Here is a 15933-nt window from a genome sequence, read left to right on the forward strand (position 1 = left end):
GGGTAATTGGCTTACGACTAATGGGTGAAATAATAATATATTTACCCTAAACCTTGTGTATATCAGTCACTGGTAAAATTTATTGATGTTAATCAGCAACTAATACGCTGTGTGGCTTCTTTTGCCCAGGATCATCAGTTATAAGATGGCCTGGCAATGCTTAAGTTTATAACAATCAAGTATCCCAAGAGATTATAGTACTATACCTGTCTTAGTGTCCCAGGACTCTCCCAATCCTCAATACACTTCAGTAAACGTTTAGGGGGACACGCCTTCTTTCTCAAGGCTGCACAGTCGCAGTCCTGTGAATTTTCATCCTGTGGACTGTGACTGTGCAGACTTGAGAAAGGTAGCGCGTCCCCCAAACGTCACTGTCAAGTGTTTTGGCACACTAACTTTCTACCTCCCATGTAGACTTGCCTTCAGAGATGGATCCTATGACTTGATAAGTATATTGCAATAGTACAGCACTTTTCGGTCTATGCACTTTCTATGGACTTTCATGGAATAATAGTTTTAAGACATATGTCGCAAGTTATGAATTGAATATGCATATATTATGGCAATGAATTGAAATACATATGAAGTTGAAAGTGGCCTGTGTCGTTTGTTGCTGAAATTCTTTAGTTTACACATATGAAAGAAGGAGCGGGAATGGAAGCAATGCTCTGCCCTGTTTCTGCTGGGGACAGGAGAAAGCCCACTGAGATGGATGTGGAGGGAGGATGTGGATAAGAGCCTGATATTGAAATCAAACAAAACAATAGCTAAACTTAGGGAGACCAACTACCAAAAACACTTCGGAGCCTCATTTAAGAGTCTTAACACAGCAATCCAAAGTACAAAGCTCCCTGCGAAACAGTAAAATGCAAAATAACCGTGGAGCCCCAGTTATGGGTCTTCAACACAGTGAAAGCCAGATATCCCTCAAAGAAAGGAAAACTAAGCAAATGGATGTCCCCATTATAGAGCCCCCATTATCACCAGATCCACCATATAAAGTGGCCCCTATGTCAAGATCCAGCTCTTGTAAAAAGAGATGCAGGCACACTGGAGAGAACAGATTTTTGGGACACAAGACAATTTGTTATCACTTTTGGTGAAGACTTGAAACTCCAAGACAGTTTACATCATTTTTTGGAGAAAAAGACAATTTTAAGCAATTTCTTAGAATTTTTTTTTAAAACTGGCCAGAAGTAGTGATAACATCAACCAGAATTACATTTTGGAGAAGGCATGGAACTGCATGGCAATTGTGAAACATTTTTGGAGAAATAGACAATTTGAAACTATTTTTAAAAATAAATAAATTGACAGCTTGCCAGAATGACAATTTGGTGAAAGTGTGGACTTTCAGGATAATTGTTAAAAAAAAATTGAGATTGAGAGTAGAAGTATGCAATAGTGATTTCTTTATCTCAAACAATTTATTGAAACGAAAGCCAACAACAGTGGTGGTTATATCTCCACAAAGCTGTCAATGTCTCAATAACTTGTCATGTGGGCTTGAGCATCAATTTCAGTTTGCCAACGATGTCTCATGCTGTTCACAATTCAAATTATTGTCTGCTGAGGCATGGCATCCCACTCGTCTTGAAGGGTGGCCCTCAGGTCGTTGAGGTTCTGGGATACAGAATTTCCAGCCTTTACATGGCGACGCAGCTGATCCCATAGGTTTTCAATGGGATTCAGGTATGGAGAAAGTGCAGGCCACTCCATTTGAGGTCTCCAGCAGGCTTTCCCTAATGATGGGACCTCCATGAGCTGGCGCATTGTCGTCCATGAAGATGAAATTAGGCCTGTGTTGTTCATGCAGAGGCACAATGACTGGATCAATGTTGTTATTTAAGTAGTATGGGCTTGTCACTGTACAATTCACAAAGTGTATGACAGTTCTGTATTGAATACACACACCTGCTCACACTGTAACACCACCACCACCAAAGGCTTGCCTGGTGACAAAAGTGGCTGATGCATAGCGCTCTCCTTGAAGTCCCCATCGTTGGCAGCTATCATTTTAGAGTCAATCTACTTTCACTTGTGAACAGCCCTAAGGCCCACTAGTCCAGCGTAGATGCTCCCTGGCCCATGCAAGATGAGGACTCCCGTGCCTGGTGGTGTGGTCAGGTACCCTTGCATGTCATCTATCACACAGACAATGCTGATGTAAATGGTTTTAAATGGTCTGACATGACACTTGGGTGCCTCTCACCTCCCTTAAATATGCCTGTAGTTGTGTGGCATTCATCATCCGGTTAACAATGAAGCGGGCATCAGTGTGGGATGTGGCCAAAGGACGTCCACTTCTATGCGTTTTTGTGACTCTTCCAGTCTCTCTATATCTCTGTTGCAACCTGCTGGTGACACTCCAAGCTCAGTGTCTGAGAACATCCTGCTTGAAGCCTCGCAAAGGGTACTATTGATCAATTAAGTGTCGTCTTGGTCTCATGATGTCAAAATGTGAACAGCATGATGAGGAGGACTGTTTAACCGCCTCCGGACCGCCTAACGCAGATTCGCGTTCCGGAGGCGGCAGCCCTGCGCAGAGTCACGCATATATGCGTCATCTCGCGATGTACGAGATTTCCTGTGAACGCGCGCACACAGGAACCTGGTCCTCTGGTGGTCCCCTTTGTTTGGATCGACCACCAGAGGACACAGGTAGCTCAGTAATATGTTGCACCAAGCACCACTACACTACACCCCCCCCCTGTCACTTATTAACCCCTTATTCACCCTTGATCACCCTTGATCACCCCTGATCACCCCATATAGACTCCCTGATCACCCCCCTGTCATTGATTACCCCCCTGTCATTGATCACCCCCCTGTAAAGCTCCATTCAGATGTCCGCATGATTTTTACGGATCCACTGATAGATGGATCGGATCCGCAAAACGCATACGGACGTCTGAATGGAGCCTTACAGGGGCGTGATCAATGACTGTGGTGATCACCCCATATAGACTCCCTGATCACCCCCCTGTCATTGATCACCCCCCTGTAAAGCTCCATTCAGATGTCCGCATGATTTTTACGGATCCACTGATAGATGGATCGGATCCGCAAAATGCATACGGACGTCTGAATAGAGCCTTACAGGGGCGCGATCAATGACTGTGGTGATCACCCCATATAGACTCCCTGATCACCCCCCTGTCATTGATCACCCCCCTGTAAAGCTCCATTCAGATGTCCGCATGATTTTTACGGATCCACTGATAGATGGATCGGATCCGCAAAACGCATATGGACGTCTGAATGGAGCCTTACAGGGGCGTGATCAATGACTGTGGTGATCACCCCATATAGACTCCCTGATCACCCCCCTGTCATTGATTACCCCCCTGTCATTGATCACCCCCCTGTAAAGCTCCATTCAGATGTCCGCATGATTTTTACGGATCCACTGATAGATGGATCGGATCCGCAAAACGCATACGGACGTCTGAATGGAGCCTTACAGGGGCGTGATCAATGACTGTGGTGATCACCCCATATAGACTCCCTGATCACCCCCCTGTCATTGATTACCCCCCTGTCATTGATCACCCCCCTGTAAAGCTCCATTCAGATGTCCGCATGCTTTTTACAGATCCACTGATAGATGGATCGGATCCGCAAAACACATACAGGCGTCTCCCTGGAGCCTTCCGGGGGGGTGATCACCCCATATAGACTCCCTGATCACCCCCCTGTCATTAATCACCCCCCCTGTCATTGATCACCCCCCCCTGTCAGGCTGCATTCAGATGTCCGTATGATTTTTACGGATCCACGGATACATGGATCGGATCCGCAAAACACATACGGACATCTGAATGGAGCCTTATAGGGGGGTGATCAATGACAGGGGGGTGATCACCCCATATAGACTCCCTGATCACCCCCCTGTCATTGATCACCCCCCTGTCATTGATTACCCCCCTGTAAGGCTCCATTCAGACATTTTTTGGGCCCAAGTTAGCGGAAATTTATTTATTTTTCTTACAAAGTCTCATATTCCACTAACTTGTGTCAAAAAATTAAATCTCACATGAACTCACCATACCCCTCACGGAATCCAAATGCGTAAAATTTTTTAGACATTTATATTCCAGACTTCTTCTCACGCTTTAGGTCCCCTACAATGCCAGGGCAGTATAAATACCCCACATGTGACCCCATTTCGGAAAGAAGACACCCCCAGATATTCCGTGAGGGGCATATTGAGTCCATGAAAGATTGAAATTTTTGTCCCAAGTTAGCGGAAAGGGAGACTTTGTGAGAAAAAAATAAATAAAATCAATTTCCGCTAACTTGTGGCAAAATTTTTTTTTTCTATGAACTCGCCATGCCCCTCATTGAATACCTTGGGGTGTCTTCTTTTCAAAATGGGGTCACATGTGGGGTATTTATACTGCCCTGGCATTTTAGGGGCCCTAAAGCGTGAGAAGAAGTCTGGGATCCAAATGTCTAAAAATGCCCTCATAAAAGGAATGTGGGCCCCTTTGCGCATCTAGGCTGCAAAAAAGTGTCACACATCTGGTATCGCCGTACTCAGGAGAAGTTGGGCAATGTGTTTTGGGGTGTCATTTTACATATACCCATGCTGGGTGAGATAAATATCTTGGTCAAATGCCAACTTTGTATAAAAAAATGGGAAAAGTTGTCTTTTGCCGAGATATTTCTCTCACCCAGCATGAGTATATGTAAAAAGACACCCCAAAACACATTGCCCAACTTCTCCTGAATACGGCGATACCACATGTGTGACACTTTTTTGCAGCCTAGGTGGGCAAAGGGGCCCACATTCCAAAGAGCACCTTTAGCATTTCACAGGTCATTTACCTACTTACCACACATTAGGGCCCCTGGAAAATGCCAGGGCAGTATAACTACCCCACAAGTGACCCCATTTTGGAAAGAAGACACCCCAAGGTATTCCATGAGGGGCATGGCGAGTTCCTCGAATTTTATATTTTTTGTCACAAGTTAGTGGAAAATGATGATTTTTTATTTTTTTTTTTTCCCTTACAAAGTCTCATATTCCACTAACTTGTGACAAAAAATAAAAACTTCCATGAACTCACTATGCCCATCACGAAATACCTTGGGGTGTCTTCTTTCCAAAATGGGGTCACTTGTGGGGTAGTTATACTGCCCTGGCATTCTAGGGGCCCAAATGTGTGGTAAGAAGTTTGAAATCAAAATGTGTAAAAAATGACCGGTGAAATCCGAAAGGTGCTCTTTGGAATATGGGCCCCTTTGCCCACCTAGGCTGCAATAAAGTGTCACACATGTGGTATCTCCGTACTCAGGAGAAGTTGGGGAATGTGTTTTGGGGTGTCATTTTACATATACCCATGCTGGGTGAGAGAAATATCTTGGCAAAAGACAACTTTTCCAATTTTTTTATACAAAGTTGGCATTTGACCAAGATATTTATCTCACCCAGCATGGGTATATGTAAAATGACACCCCAAAACACATTCCCCAACTTCTCCTGAATACGGAGATACCACATGTGTGACACTTTTTTGCAGCCTAGGTGGGCAAAGGGGCCCACATTCCAAAGAGCACCTTTCGGATTTCACTGGCCATTTTTTACAGAATTTGATTTCAAACTCCTTACCACACATTTGGGCCCCTAGAATGCCAGGGCAGTATAACTACCCCACAAGTGACCCCATTTTGGAAAGAAGACACCCCAAGGTATAACGTGAGGGGCATGGCGAGTTCCTAGAATTTTTTATTTTTTGTCACAAGTTAGTGGAAAATGATTATTTTTTTTTTTATTTTTTTTTTCTTACAAAGTCTCATATTCCACTAACTTGTGACAAAAAATAAAAACTTCCATGAACTCACTATGCCCATCAGCGAATACCTTGGGGTGTCTTCTTTCCAAAATGGGGTCACTTGTGGGGTAGTTATACTGCCCTGGGATTCTAGGGGCCCTAATGTGTGGTAAGTAGTTTGAAATCAAAATCTGTAAAAAATGGCTGGTGAAATCCGAAAGGTGCTCTTTGGAATGTGGGCCCCTTTGCCCACCTAGGCTGCAAAAAAGTGTCACACATCTGGTATCCCCGTACTCAGAAGAAGGTGGGCAATGTGTTTTGGGGTGTCATTTTACATATACCCATGCTGGGTGAGATAAATATCTCGGTCAAATGCCAACTTTGTATAAAAAAATTGGAAAAGTTGTCTTTTGCCAAGATATTTCTCTCACCCAGCATGGGTATATGTAAAAAGACACCCCAAAACACATTGCCCAACTTCTCCTGAGTACGGGGATACCAGATGTGTGACACTTTTTTGCAGCCTAGGTGGGCAAAGGGGCCCACATTCCAAAGAGCACCTTTCGGATTTCACCGGCCATTTTTTACACATTTTGATTTTAAACCACTTCTCACGCATTCGGCCCCTAAAATGCCAGGGAAGTATAACTACCCCACAAGTGACCCCATTTTGGAAAGAAGACACCCCAAGGTATTTGGTGATGGGCATAGTGAGTTCATGGAAGTTTTTATTTTTTGTCACAAGTTAGTGGAATATGAGACTTTGTAAGGAAAAAAAAAATCATCATTTTCCGCTAACTTGTGACAAAAAATAAAAAGTTCTATGAACTCACTATGCCCATCAGCGAATACCTTAGGGTGTCTACTTTCCGAAATGGGGTCATTTGTGGGGTGTTTGTACTGTCTGGCCATTGTAGAACCGCAGGAAACATGACAGGTGCTCAGAAAGTCAGAGCTGCTTCGAAAAGCGGAAATTCACATTTTTGTACCATAGTTTGTAAACTTTTACCCAAACCATTTTTTTTTACCCAAACATTTTTTTTTTTATCAAAGACATGTAGAACAATAAATTTAGAGCAAAATTTATATATGGATGTTGTTTTTTTTGCAAAATTTTACAACTGAAAGTGAAAAATGTCATTTTTTGGCAAAAAAATTGTTAAATTTCGATTAATAACAAAAAAAGTAAAAATGTCAGCAGCAATGAAATACCACCAAATGAAAGCTCTATTAGTGAGAAGAAAAGGAGGTAAAATTAATTTGGGTGGTAAGTTGCATGACCGAGCAATAAACGGTGAAAGTAGTGTAGGTCAGAAGTGTAAAAAGTGGCCTGGTCTTTCAGGGTGTTTAAGCTATGGGGGCTGAGGTGGTTAAATACCAATTCTAATTGAACCAGGAAATGTATTGGGTGATTCATGGATCAAACACCTGTTGTGAATTTTGCTGTTAAACTCCTTGTTAGACAACAGCAAATTGTGCAAAAAGTACCGAAACATTGAACAGTTTGACATGTGCACTCTAAAGTAAACTTAGCGAGGGTAACATTAAGTTCACCTGTAAATGATAGAGTGCATTTTAGGTTCATCCTGAAATTTCCCCCACAAGCCAAATATCTCAAACTTTTTGTAATAACTTTACAAAATTTATCACGAAACATTCTTATAATATCGCTGTAGGTAAATAGAAGATAAGAGGATTATAAACATAAAATGACCAGTACATATTTAGGTGCATGAAATATAGAGTGGACAAAATAAAAATAGCAAATCTAGAAAAAATGCTAACAAGTAAACTATTTTGTTTGTACTTACCTTATTTGCTATTTACCTACAGCGACTTTATGAGAAAGGTCCGTTAGGGACTGGAACGTCGGAATTGATGTGTCATCTTGCAAGAATTATATAGTGTACTATATGTTGTGGCCATTGACCGCTGATAAAGCAATTAATACACACCTTTCACTAATATTGCACTTTGGCTTCTTTTTGTTCCACGTTCAATAAAACATGAACTTGGCATTTGTACCTTGCAGTGTGCATGGAATATAAATATATGAAAAAAACTTATGAACTGTAGAAACTTTAGGTTTTTGGGAAAAGAGGCTGGCTGAGAAAAAAAAAGATCTTTCTGCAGGGTCTTTGTGCCTGAAGTTCATGACACAAACAGCTCTAGCTTCTGTACTCTTTGTAAGACACACAGTACATTGCTCCTATACTCTCCCTATTGATACAATGTGACTTTCTACCTAGTAACTCAATCTAACTAAACATATCTTCTTTATAATCCCTACACTGTACTCTCAAGATCCTAAAATGGCTGGCTTGTGTCTCTAATTAGTGTTTGCCTCATATCACTGGCTGAGCTCACAATGGCATCTGTGCTTCACAGCTAGTACACAGCCTAATAGACCAGCCAATATCCTGCCTCCTGATTGACTGTCAGGTTGCCTGCAAAGCAGGGTTGCCAACCGTCCAGAAACTTCTGGACAGTCCGTAAAAATAAGTGACTTTTTTCCTGTGTCCTAAAAAAAAAGGTCTTTCCATGATTTTTTTGAGGCTGGAGGTACTTGACTACATTATTTTGGTAATTATCATCATTTTACAGCTCACAGTAAATGCTGGTAATCAGTTCTTCTCAGTATATTGAGTTATAGACATGTATCACTTATAATATTTATCATCCATTTGGTTTTCCAATTTGTCTGGAAAAAATGTTAGCTGTCTGTAATTTTGGGATGTTTTGTCCAGAAAAATAAAAATACTGGTTGGCAACACTGCTGCAAAGGATTGTGGGCAAGCCCGCTAGCCAGGGTTCCTTCCAGGGTCATGTGACCTTCAGTCTTGGGCCTCCCGTTTTTCTCATTAGTGTAAAATTAAAATGGCAAGTACAGTTTTGCATGATTTGTCCAAAGCATATCACCAAAACTTTGGATTCATTTGTAAGATGAATTTTTTGTGAAATTCATGATGAATTACTCATATCTACTTTTATTGATCATTTTATTGACAATAATATTATGTCAAATAGTTTATTATGTCAAATAGTTTAGGACTTACCTATGGTTATCAAAGCCAATTTAAGTGTCCATTTAATGTGCATGATGGTGCCACAACTCTCCTCTGATGGCAGATGTTGAGTAGAATAAGACTTTGCATGACAGTTCCTTTGATCTCACAGGAGATAACCTGTCACCAGAGGCGTCTTGCATCAGTTTATTCCTATATTCCTATTGAGAGAACATGCACACTCAGCTGAGCGCAGCATGGGGGACTTAGGAGGGATAGCTATCAGTCAAGTGATCATTCAATCAACAGATATTGAAGTTGTATGGCCTTCTTTAGAATTCCTACATAATTTTATAGGCTTAAATTAAAATGAATCAATTGATAAGGTCGGAGTATGGTAGCAAGCTTGCATTGCTTCAAATGTTACCCTTTCTTTTTGTGCAAGTATCAGTAAATGTTCACAATATATACAGATGTAACAATCTTTACCTACACTCCTAACACATTAGATAAAAAGTTAAAGGGGTTGTCCAACCCCTGTAATGCCCACCCCCCAAAGGCCCGGGCGCCTCACACAGATTGTACTTACCTTGCTCCCTGGCACCCCTGCCGCTTCTGATGCCAGCACCACCGCCACTGCATCTCCCCATCACATGGATCAAAACATCTGACGGTGGGGAGCGGGGGGTTGTTTGGGGCAGACAGCCAATAGCAGACCGCAATAGAAACGGGCCTCCCTAGCATCAGGGGTGACGCTAGGGAGGCTTGTTCCCGTTGTGGCCTGCTATTGGCTGCTCCGATCCCCCCACCCCACCCTATCGCTGGATGGTAATTACAATCTGTGTGAGTGGCCCGGGCATTTGGGGTCACATTATAATGGTTGTGGATAACCCCTTTAATCAAAAGAGCTAAAAGATTGCTGCAACTGTTTATTTAATGTTATACTCGTACACGCAGTACAAATATGTATTTCCTGGGTGGAAGACAGGTGAAAAGAAACTAATGTATATGTTCTATATGTTGCATATTTTCTTTATGATACAGGGTGAAAAGGGCAATTCTGGATTACCAGGAGACATTGGGGAAAAAGGAGACAAGGTATCTTCTGTGACAGTAATAAAAATGCAGTATTGATTTACATGATTGCATTATATGATATGTTTACATGAAATGCAGAAGGTCTGAGAAATTCCAACAGGGTTATAATTTATTACATTTAGTAATTGACTACATACATATAAAGAACACTTCTAGCAATAGGACTTACTCCCAAACCAAAATAATTTTAAAGCTAAAAATGTTTTCTCCTGCACTGCAGGGGACGATGCAGATGTTCTCCATCCTCAGTATGATGAATAACTTAAATATAGTAACAGTTTGTATGGCTGAAAAAAGACATACGTCCATCCAATTCAGCCTCTTATCCACTGTTAACAATCTGCTGCTGGCAAAACTTTGTTTCGGAGTCTTAAAGCGCCTTTACACTGTCTGATGCTCGTTAGCGATAATCTGACTCGTGCATCGGGTAATAGGAACATTCATGCAGACGCCTAAATCGATGTTTTCCAGAAGGAGATGGTGCCGTCTAAACAGCACTTCTGTATGCTGTATGCGATTCTGTATGGGGACAAGTTGATGACATTAGCAATCACTCCTCCCCATACTCCCCACACGCCACGTGTAAAAGCACCAGTCTCCTCCACTGACAAGCAGGTGCTTGTCAGGAAGGAATGCTTCCTTCCCGACAATTGCTTGCTACATTTTGCCATGTAAAGAGGCCTTTAGGCACAGAACGAGCACTGATTAGGAATATTCATTCTCCATCATTACTTGCTTATTAGCTGCCTTTAGATGCAGCAGTCATCTAATCAGCGATCATTCATTCCCATACAGTTTCATACAGTTAGCACCAAATGCCAGCACATCTGGAACGTTATCAGGAGCAAGCGTTCACAAAAACATTCATTTATAATTGCCCCGATCATTGGCCCCTGCAGAAAGGCCCTAACTCTCTGAAAGTAATTGGTGGAGACTGAGATATAGTGTTCATTATCTAAGAAGGAGGAAGGAAACATTACTGTAAAACAGGGGCTCCATAAATTAATGTTTTTCCTTTACCATAAGGTTGGGGGGGTGGAAGGAAGGCTAGGAAATGCATACATAGATGATAATTTATTTAGGCAGACATCATGAATATTGAAGAAATGGTCCTTGAGAATGTTGATCCAGGGATCTATCTGTTTGTCAGTAGGGATGAGAAGGGATTTTTTCACTGGAAAATTGGTCAATGTCTGGTGTTTTTGTTGAAGTTTTTTTTATTATGAAAGGTTAAACTTAGTAAATGGACTTTTTTTAAACCACTAACTATGCAAGTATTTGCTCTTAATGTTGGAATGTTTGTGCGAGGCATCACATTATTTAAAGGGGCTTTCCTGAGGAAGATTTTTTTTGTCAGGGGCAGAATAGGAAAAAAAAAACAAGAAAACATTCCTCATTAATTGCCCGCTGCTCCTGTTGCTGTTGCCGTTCCTGCTCCTGGCTCAACACCCATGAAATTGCAGATTGTTGCTCTGCCAATCACAGCAGAGACTTGCGGTCACCTGCCTCAGCCAGTGAATGGCCGAGTGGGCATTTTATGTGTGTCGAGTCAGAAGCAGTAAGTGGACAGCAGCAGGGGCCGGAACAGCTTTGGAATGGCACCCGTAATTGGTGAGGTGAGTAATGCCTAATTTTTCTTAAAGAAAATCCTTTCCCCCTCCCCCCTCAAATGTATGAAACCATATGCTTAGCGGTTAGCTCCATAATTTGTAGAGAATCATTCATTCCTACGCTTAGTACACCTCCTCAAATGAACGCTGCTGAACTTATTTGACCCAACAGAGTTGTTATACACGAGTGAGTGATGCTAAAGTGCCTAATGATGCTCCGCAGCAGAAGTGTGAATGTTTCAGAGGAAATGTTTGTAGAGTAAATGATGTATTTTTTCATGAACAGAAGCACAGAGTGTATTCTTACATGAAGAATCTATTTTTATATGTGAGGTGTAATAAAGATGTGACAGGATGTTCATGTTCTGATGTTCCGTGTTCTGCTACTTTTTTGGAGCATTCTTTTTATGTGACGTTCTAGGGAACTCTAATGGCAGGAAACTGTAGGTAATGTGTAAAAAGGTACAATTGTAAAGGGACAAATCATAATGCGTCTTAAACTACAAATAAAGCTATAAAGTATAACTAAAGGAATCTGACCACCTATATCAGTGTTCCTCAACTCCCATTCTCAGGGCCCACCATCCGGATTTCCTTAGTATTGAGCAGGTGATATAATTAGTGTCAATGCATCAGGACCTACCACAGGTCTTCATTCTGTGGGATATTCTGAAATCATGCCCGACAATCGGTCCCCTGAGGACTGGAGTTGAGGAACACTGACCTAGAGGGAATTCTTTCTAGATGTTTATCACCTCAAGCTTAAATGAGCTCCAATCTCATAACTAAATGCAATAATAGTACCTTTCACTTACAGATCTGTGGCTTCATTCTGAAAAAAAATGTACTTTTAATCCATATGCAAATGAGCAATTAAGTTCACTAAAGGCCCCCCTAAGTTTCCTCTGCATGCCCCTCCCTCTCCTTTTGGATTTCCAGGACCAGAGAACCTGGCCCTGTCAATCAAGATAGAGAGGGAGTGGCTGTCAAAGGCAATCAAGAAGGAAAGGAAGTGTGGAACCCGTGGAAGAAACACAGAAACCCTTAGTAAGGTCTTATGTTCCTAGGCTATGCTGTCTCATCTCACCCGTCTCATCTCACCCGTTCCAACTTACCTATACACTTATACACTCCTAAATTTATATGTGGGTAACACACTAACAACACAATTTTACTAAAGACTTCTTGTTTAGTAACCCAAAATATCATTACCATTTTGGTTATCATCACGGTAGTATCGCTGGTCGAGTGAATTGTCTGTGTTAATACCGCTCGTTGTTGTGGTCTGCCATGGCAGTGGAGTCCCTTAATCCAGAGAGGAAGCTAACCTATGCTTATTCACAATTACTCATCCCACCAGGATGAAGACAAAAATCCTGAATGTGATCTGCGATCTGAGTGCTGTTAGGAGGCTGTTCTAAGCCTCTGTTCGTTAGTTTTGTTATATGTAAATTAAAGTCCCCCGCTAAAAGCCAGCGTGGTTAAACATTCTGTCTGTATACCATAACATTTTAGTTACACTCCATAATAGGGTCATATGACAGCATTATGAGCTTAATTTGCTAACATAAGAACCCCATATGGTTGTATACTTGGGAGATGTAGCTATAGTGATATTTTCTCTGTATCTGCAATTCTTGTAATACTTGTCTTCTACTTTACATGTATTATGCCAAAAGATGTTTTCTCTATTATTTGTGAAAATCAATAAACAGATATTTGTTAAAAAAGAAGGAAAGGAAGTGGCTGTCAAAACAGGAGCAAGGGTGCACCAAGCAGCTTGGGTCTGCCCTCTGTGCACTTAACTGCTCATTTGCATATGGAATAAAAGTACTTTTCCTTCAGAATTAAGCAACAGATCACTAAATGAAAAGTATCATGACCTAGCACTGCAAGGCATTGTGCTGGTCACAGACTCCCTTTAAGTGGTATGCATAAGAGTTGGAGCTCTGTAGCAGAAATAATGAGCTTTATCTATCAGTTTATATTTATATTTCACTATAATTTGTAGATAATCTGCATTGAAGTTTGGAACTATTCAGATTTAAAAAAAAAAAACAAGACAAAATAATGTTCAATGGTGGTCATCCATCTATATCTATATATTATTTTTTACAGGGAATGTTAGGGTTTCCAGGCAAAACAGGAGAACCTGGGATCATAGGTGTTAAAGTAAGTATGTCATATTTGGGACGGCTATAACAGATGTGCAGAGGGGATTTTTTTTCTTGCAGAGAATTTATGCTAAATGTATTTGTAGAAAATGGGACTGCAAATCATATTAACATAGTAACATAGTTTATAAGGTCGAAAAAAGACATTTGTCCATCCAGTTCAGCCTGTTACCATGACTTAGTTGATTCGTGATCGGGTTACCATAAGAGTTTAGAGTAGGAGCAACATACACATATAATACTCTAACATCTTAAAGAATTGTCTCACTTCAGCAAATAGCATTTATTCCTATACTGTGCAAGCACAACCACCACTGATGAATTGCAGGGTGGCCGTAACCATGGAAAAGAGCAATGTATAATGTGATGGAAAAATGAATCCAGCCAGCAAAGGAGGCAATATGGGCAATTACAATACATTAGGGCTTGTATTGACTTTCTCTACATAATAAATGCTATTTTATGAAGTAAGACAACCCATTTAAAGAGGACCTTTCACTAGTTTAAAAACTAACTATATCAGTGGGCAGAGCGGCGCCCAGGGGTCCCCCTGCACTTACTAGTATGTCTGGGCGCCCCTCCGTTCGCCCGGCATAGGCTCCGGTGTGTGCAGCTCCCTCTGTTGTATGGGGCGGAGTTTTTGTATTAGGGTTGTCCCTTGCTGCAGCGCTGGCCAATCGTAGCACACAGCTCATAGCCTGGGACTCCCAGGCTATGAGCTGTGCGCTACGATTGGCCAGCGCTACGATTGGCCAGCGCAATTCATGGTGAAACCCTTTAAGACATATGACTGTGCTAGTTGTGACAAAAATCTAAGTGATGGCTCAGCTCACACACTCAAATACTTTATATTATGTGCTAGTGCTGATACCTTGATGTCTACAGGATACAAAAATAAGTTTCCAAAAAAGAAAGTGCTATGGGATTAGCAGGAACATTCTGACAGGCTTTCTACAACCAGGCGGAGGTCAAGAAAAAATGAACCAAACTTCAGATTTACGTCTGCACACATGAAGAAATGAGGGAATGTTTCAAATAAAAGCATTTAGCAGAAAACTGAGAATTTTTGGTGCGTGACTGTAACAGTTCCAATTAAAGTCACACACCAGCACATTCAAGATACATCTCAAAGATATGTTTTTTTCTGCTATAAACTTCATGATTTCTTTTACATTTTAGTATTCTAAATTTAGACAATCATTACACTTGACTTTTCAAGCGAAATTTATTGTATTTCATAATCTAAAGAATTCCTGCTTTAAATTAACTGTCAGTTCCTAAACAAATATTTACACCATGTCAGCAAAACATTTTGTATTTCTTAGGGTCCATTCACACGTCCGTTTTTTCTTTCCTGATCTGTTCTGTTTTTTGCGGAACAGATCTGGACCAGATCTGGACCCATTCATTTTCAATGGGTCCTGGAAAAAAACGGACAGCACAATGTGTGCTGTCCGTTTCCGTTGTTCCGTTCCGCATGTCCGAAAAAATATAAAACTTGTCCTATTCTTTTCCGCAAAAATCGGATCCTGGTACAATACAAAGTCAATGGATCTGCAAAAAACGGAAGACATTCGGATGTCATTACGTATGTCATCCGTTTTATGCGGATTCCGTTCATGGAAATTACTTTTTTTTTTTCAAAGAAATCCAAACAACTTTATTTGCTTATTGAAATTTATACATGTTTCCGTTTTTTGCGGATCCATACGGATGACATATGGATGACATACGGAAACATTTTCAGGAACAACGGATCCGCAAAAAACGGACCGAAAATCGGGATATAGAAAAATACTGACGTGTGAATGTAGCCTAAGTCTTTTATATGCCAGCTATCAGTTTGCCTATATTCCCATTAGGGCTCATGCACACAACCGTATGTATTTTGCGGTCTGCAAAACACAGATCCACAAAAAATACAGATGACGTCCGTGTGCATTCCGTATTCTGATGAATGGAACAAACTGGCCCCTAATAGAACAGTCCTATCCTTGTCTGCAATGCCAACATGCGGAACGGACATGTGGACATACGGAAACGGAATGCGCATGGATTAAAGTCCGTTTTTTTTTTGCTGACCCATTAAAATGAATGGTTATGCATACGGTCCGCAAAAAAAACCAGAACAGACACAGAAAGAAAATACGTTCATGTGCATGAGCCCTTATTCTGACTCAAGAATATCTATACACCAGGGTGAAACTGGAGCACAAGGAAGCCCTGGACTAGCAGGCCATCCAGGACCTGCAGGAGCGAAGGTTCGTAA

General features: G+C 41.3%; 1 protein-coding gene across 1 annotated transcript in view; it reads left to right on the top strand.

Moving 5' to 3' along the window:
• The window catches only part of LOC120986031 (collagen alpha-1(VII) chain-like), a 570823-nt gene that overhangs the window by 464521 nt on the left and 90369 nt on the right, over nt 1-15933 (top strand). The window contains exons 87-89 of the mRNA XM_040414311.1: nt 9827-9880; nt 13609-13662; nt 15863-15925. Of these exons, the coding sequence (XP_040270245.1) occupies nt 9827-9880; nt 13609-13662; nt 15863-15925 (171 nt within the window). The remainder of the gene's footprint in view (nt 1-9826; nt 9881-13608; nt 13663-15862; nt 15926-15933) is intronic.

Source organism: Bufo bufo, chromosome 1 (genome assembly GCF_905171765.1).
Source record: "Bufo bufo chromosome 1, aBufBuf1.1, whole genome shotgun sequence".
NCBI lineage: Eukaryota > Metazoa > Chordata > Amphibia > Anura > Bufonidae > Bufo > Bufo bufo.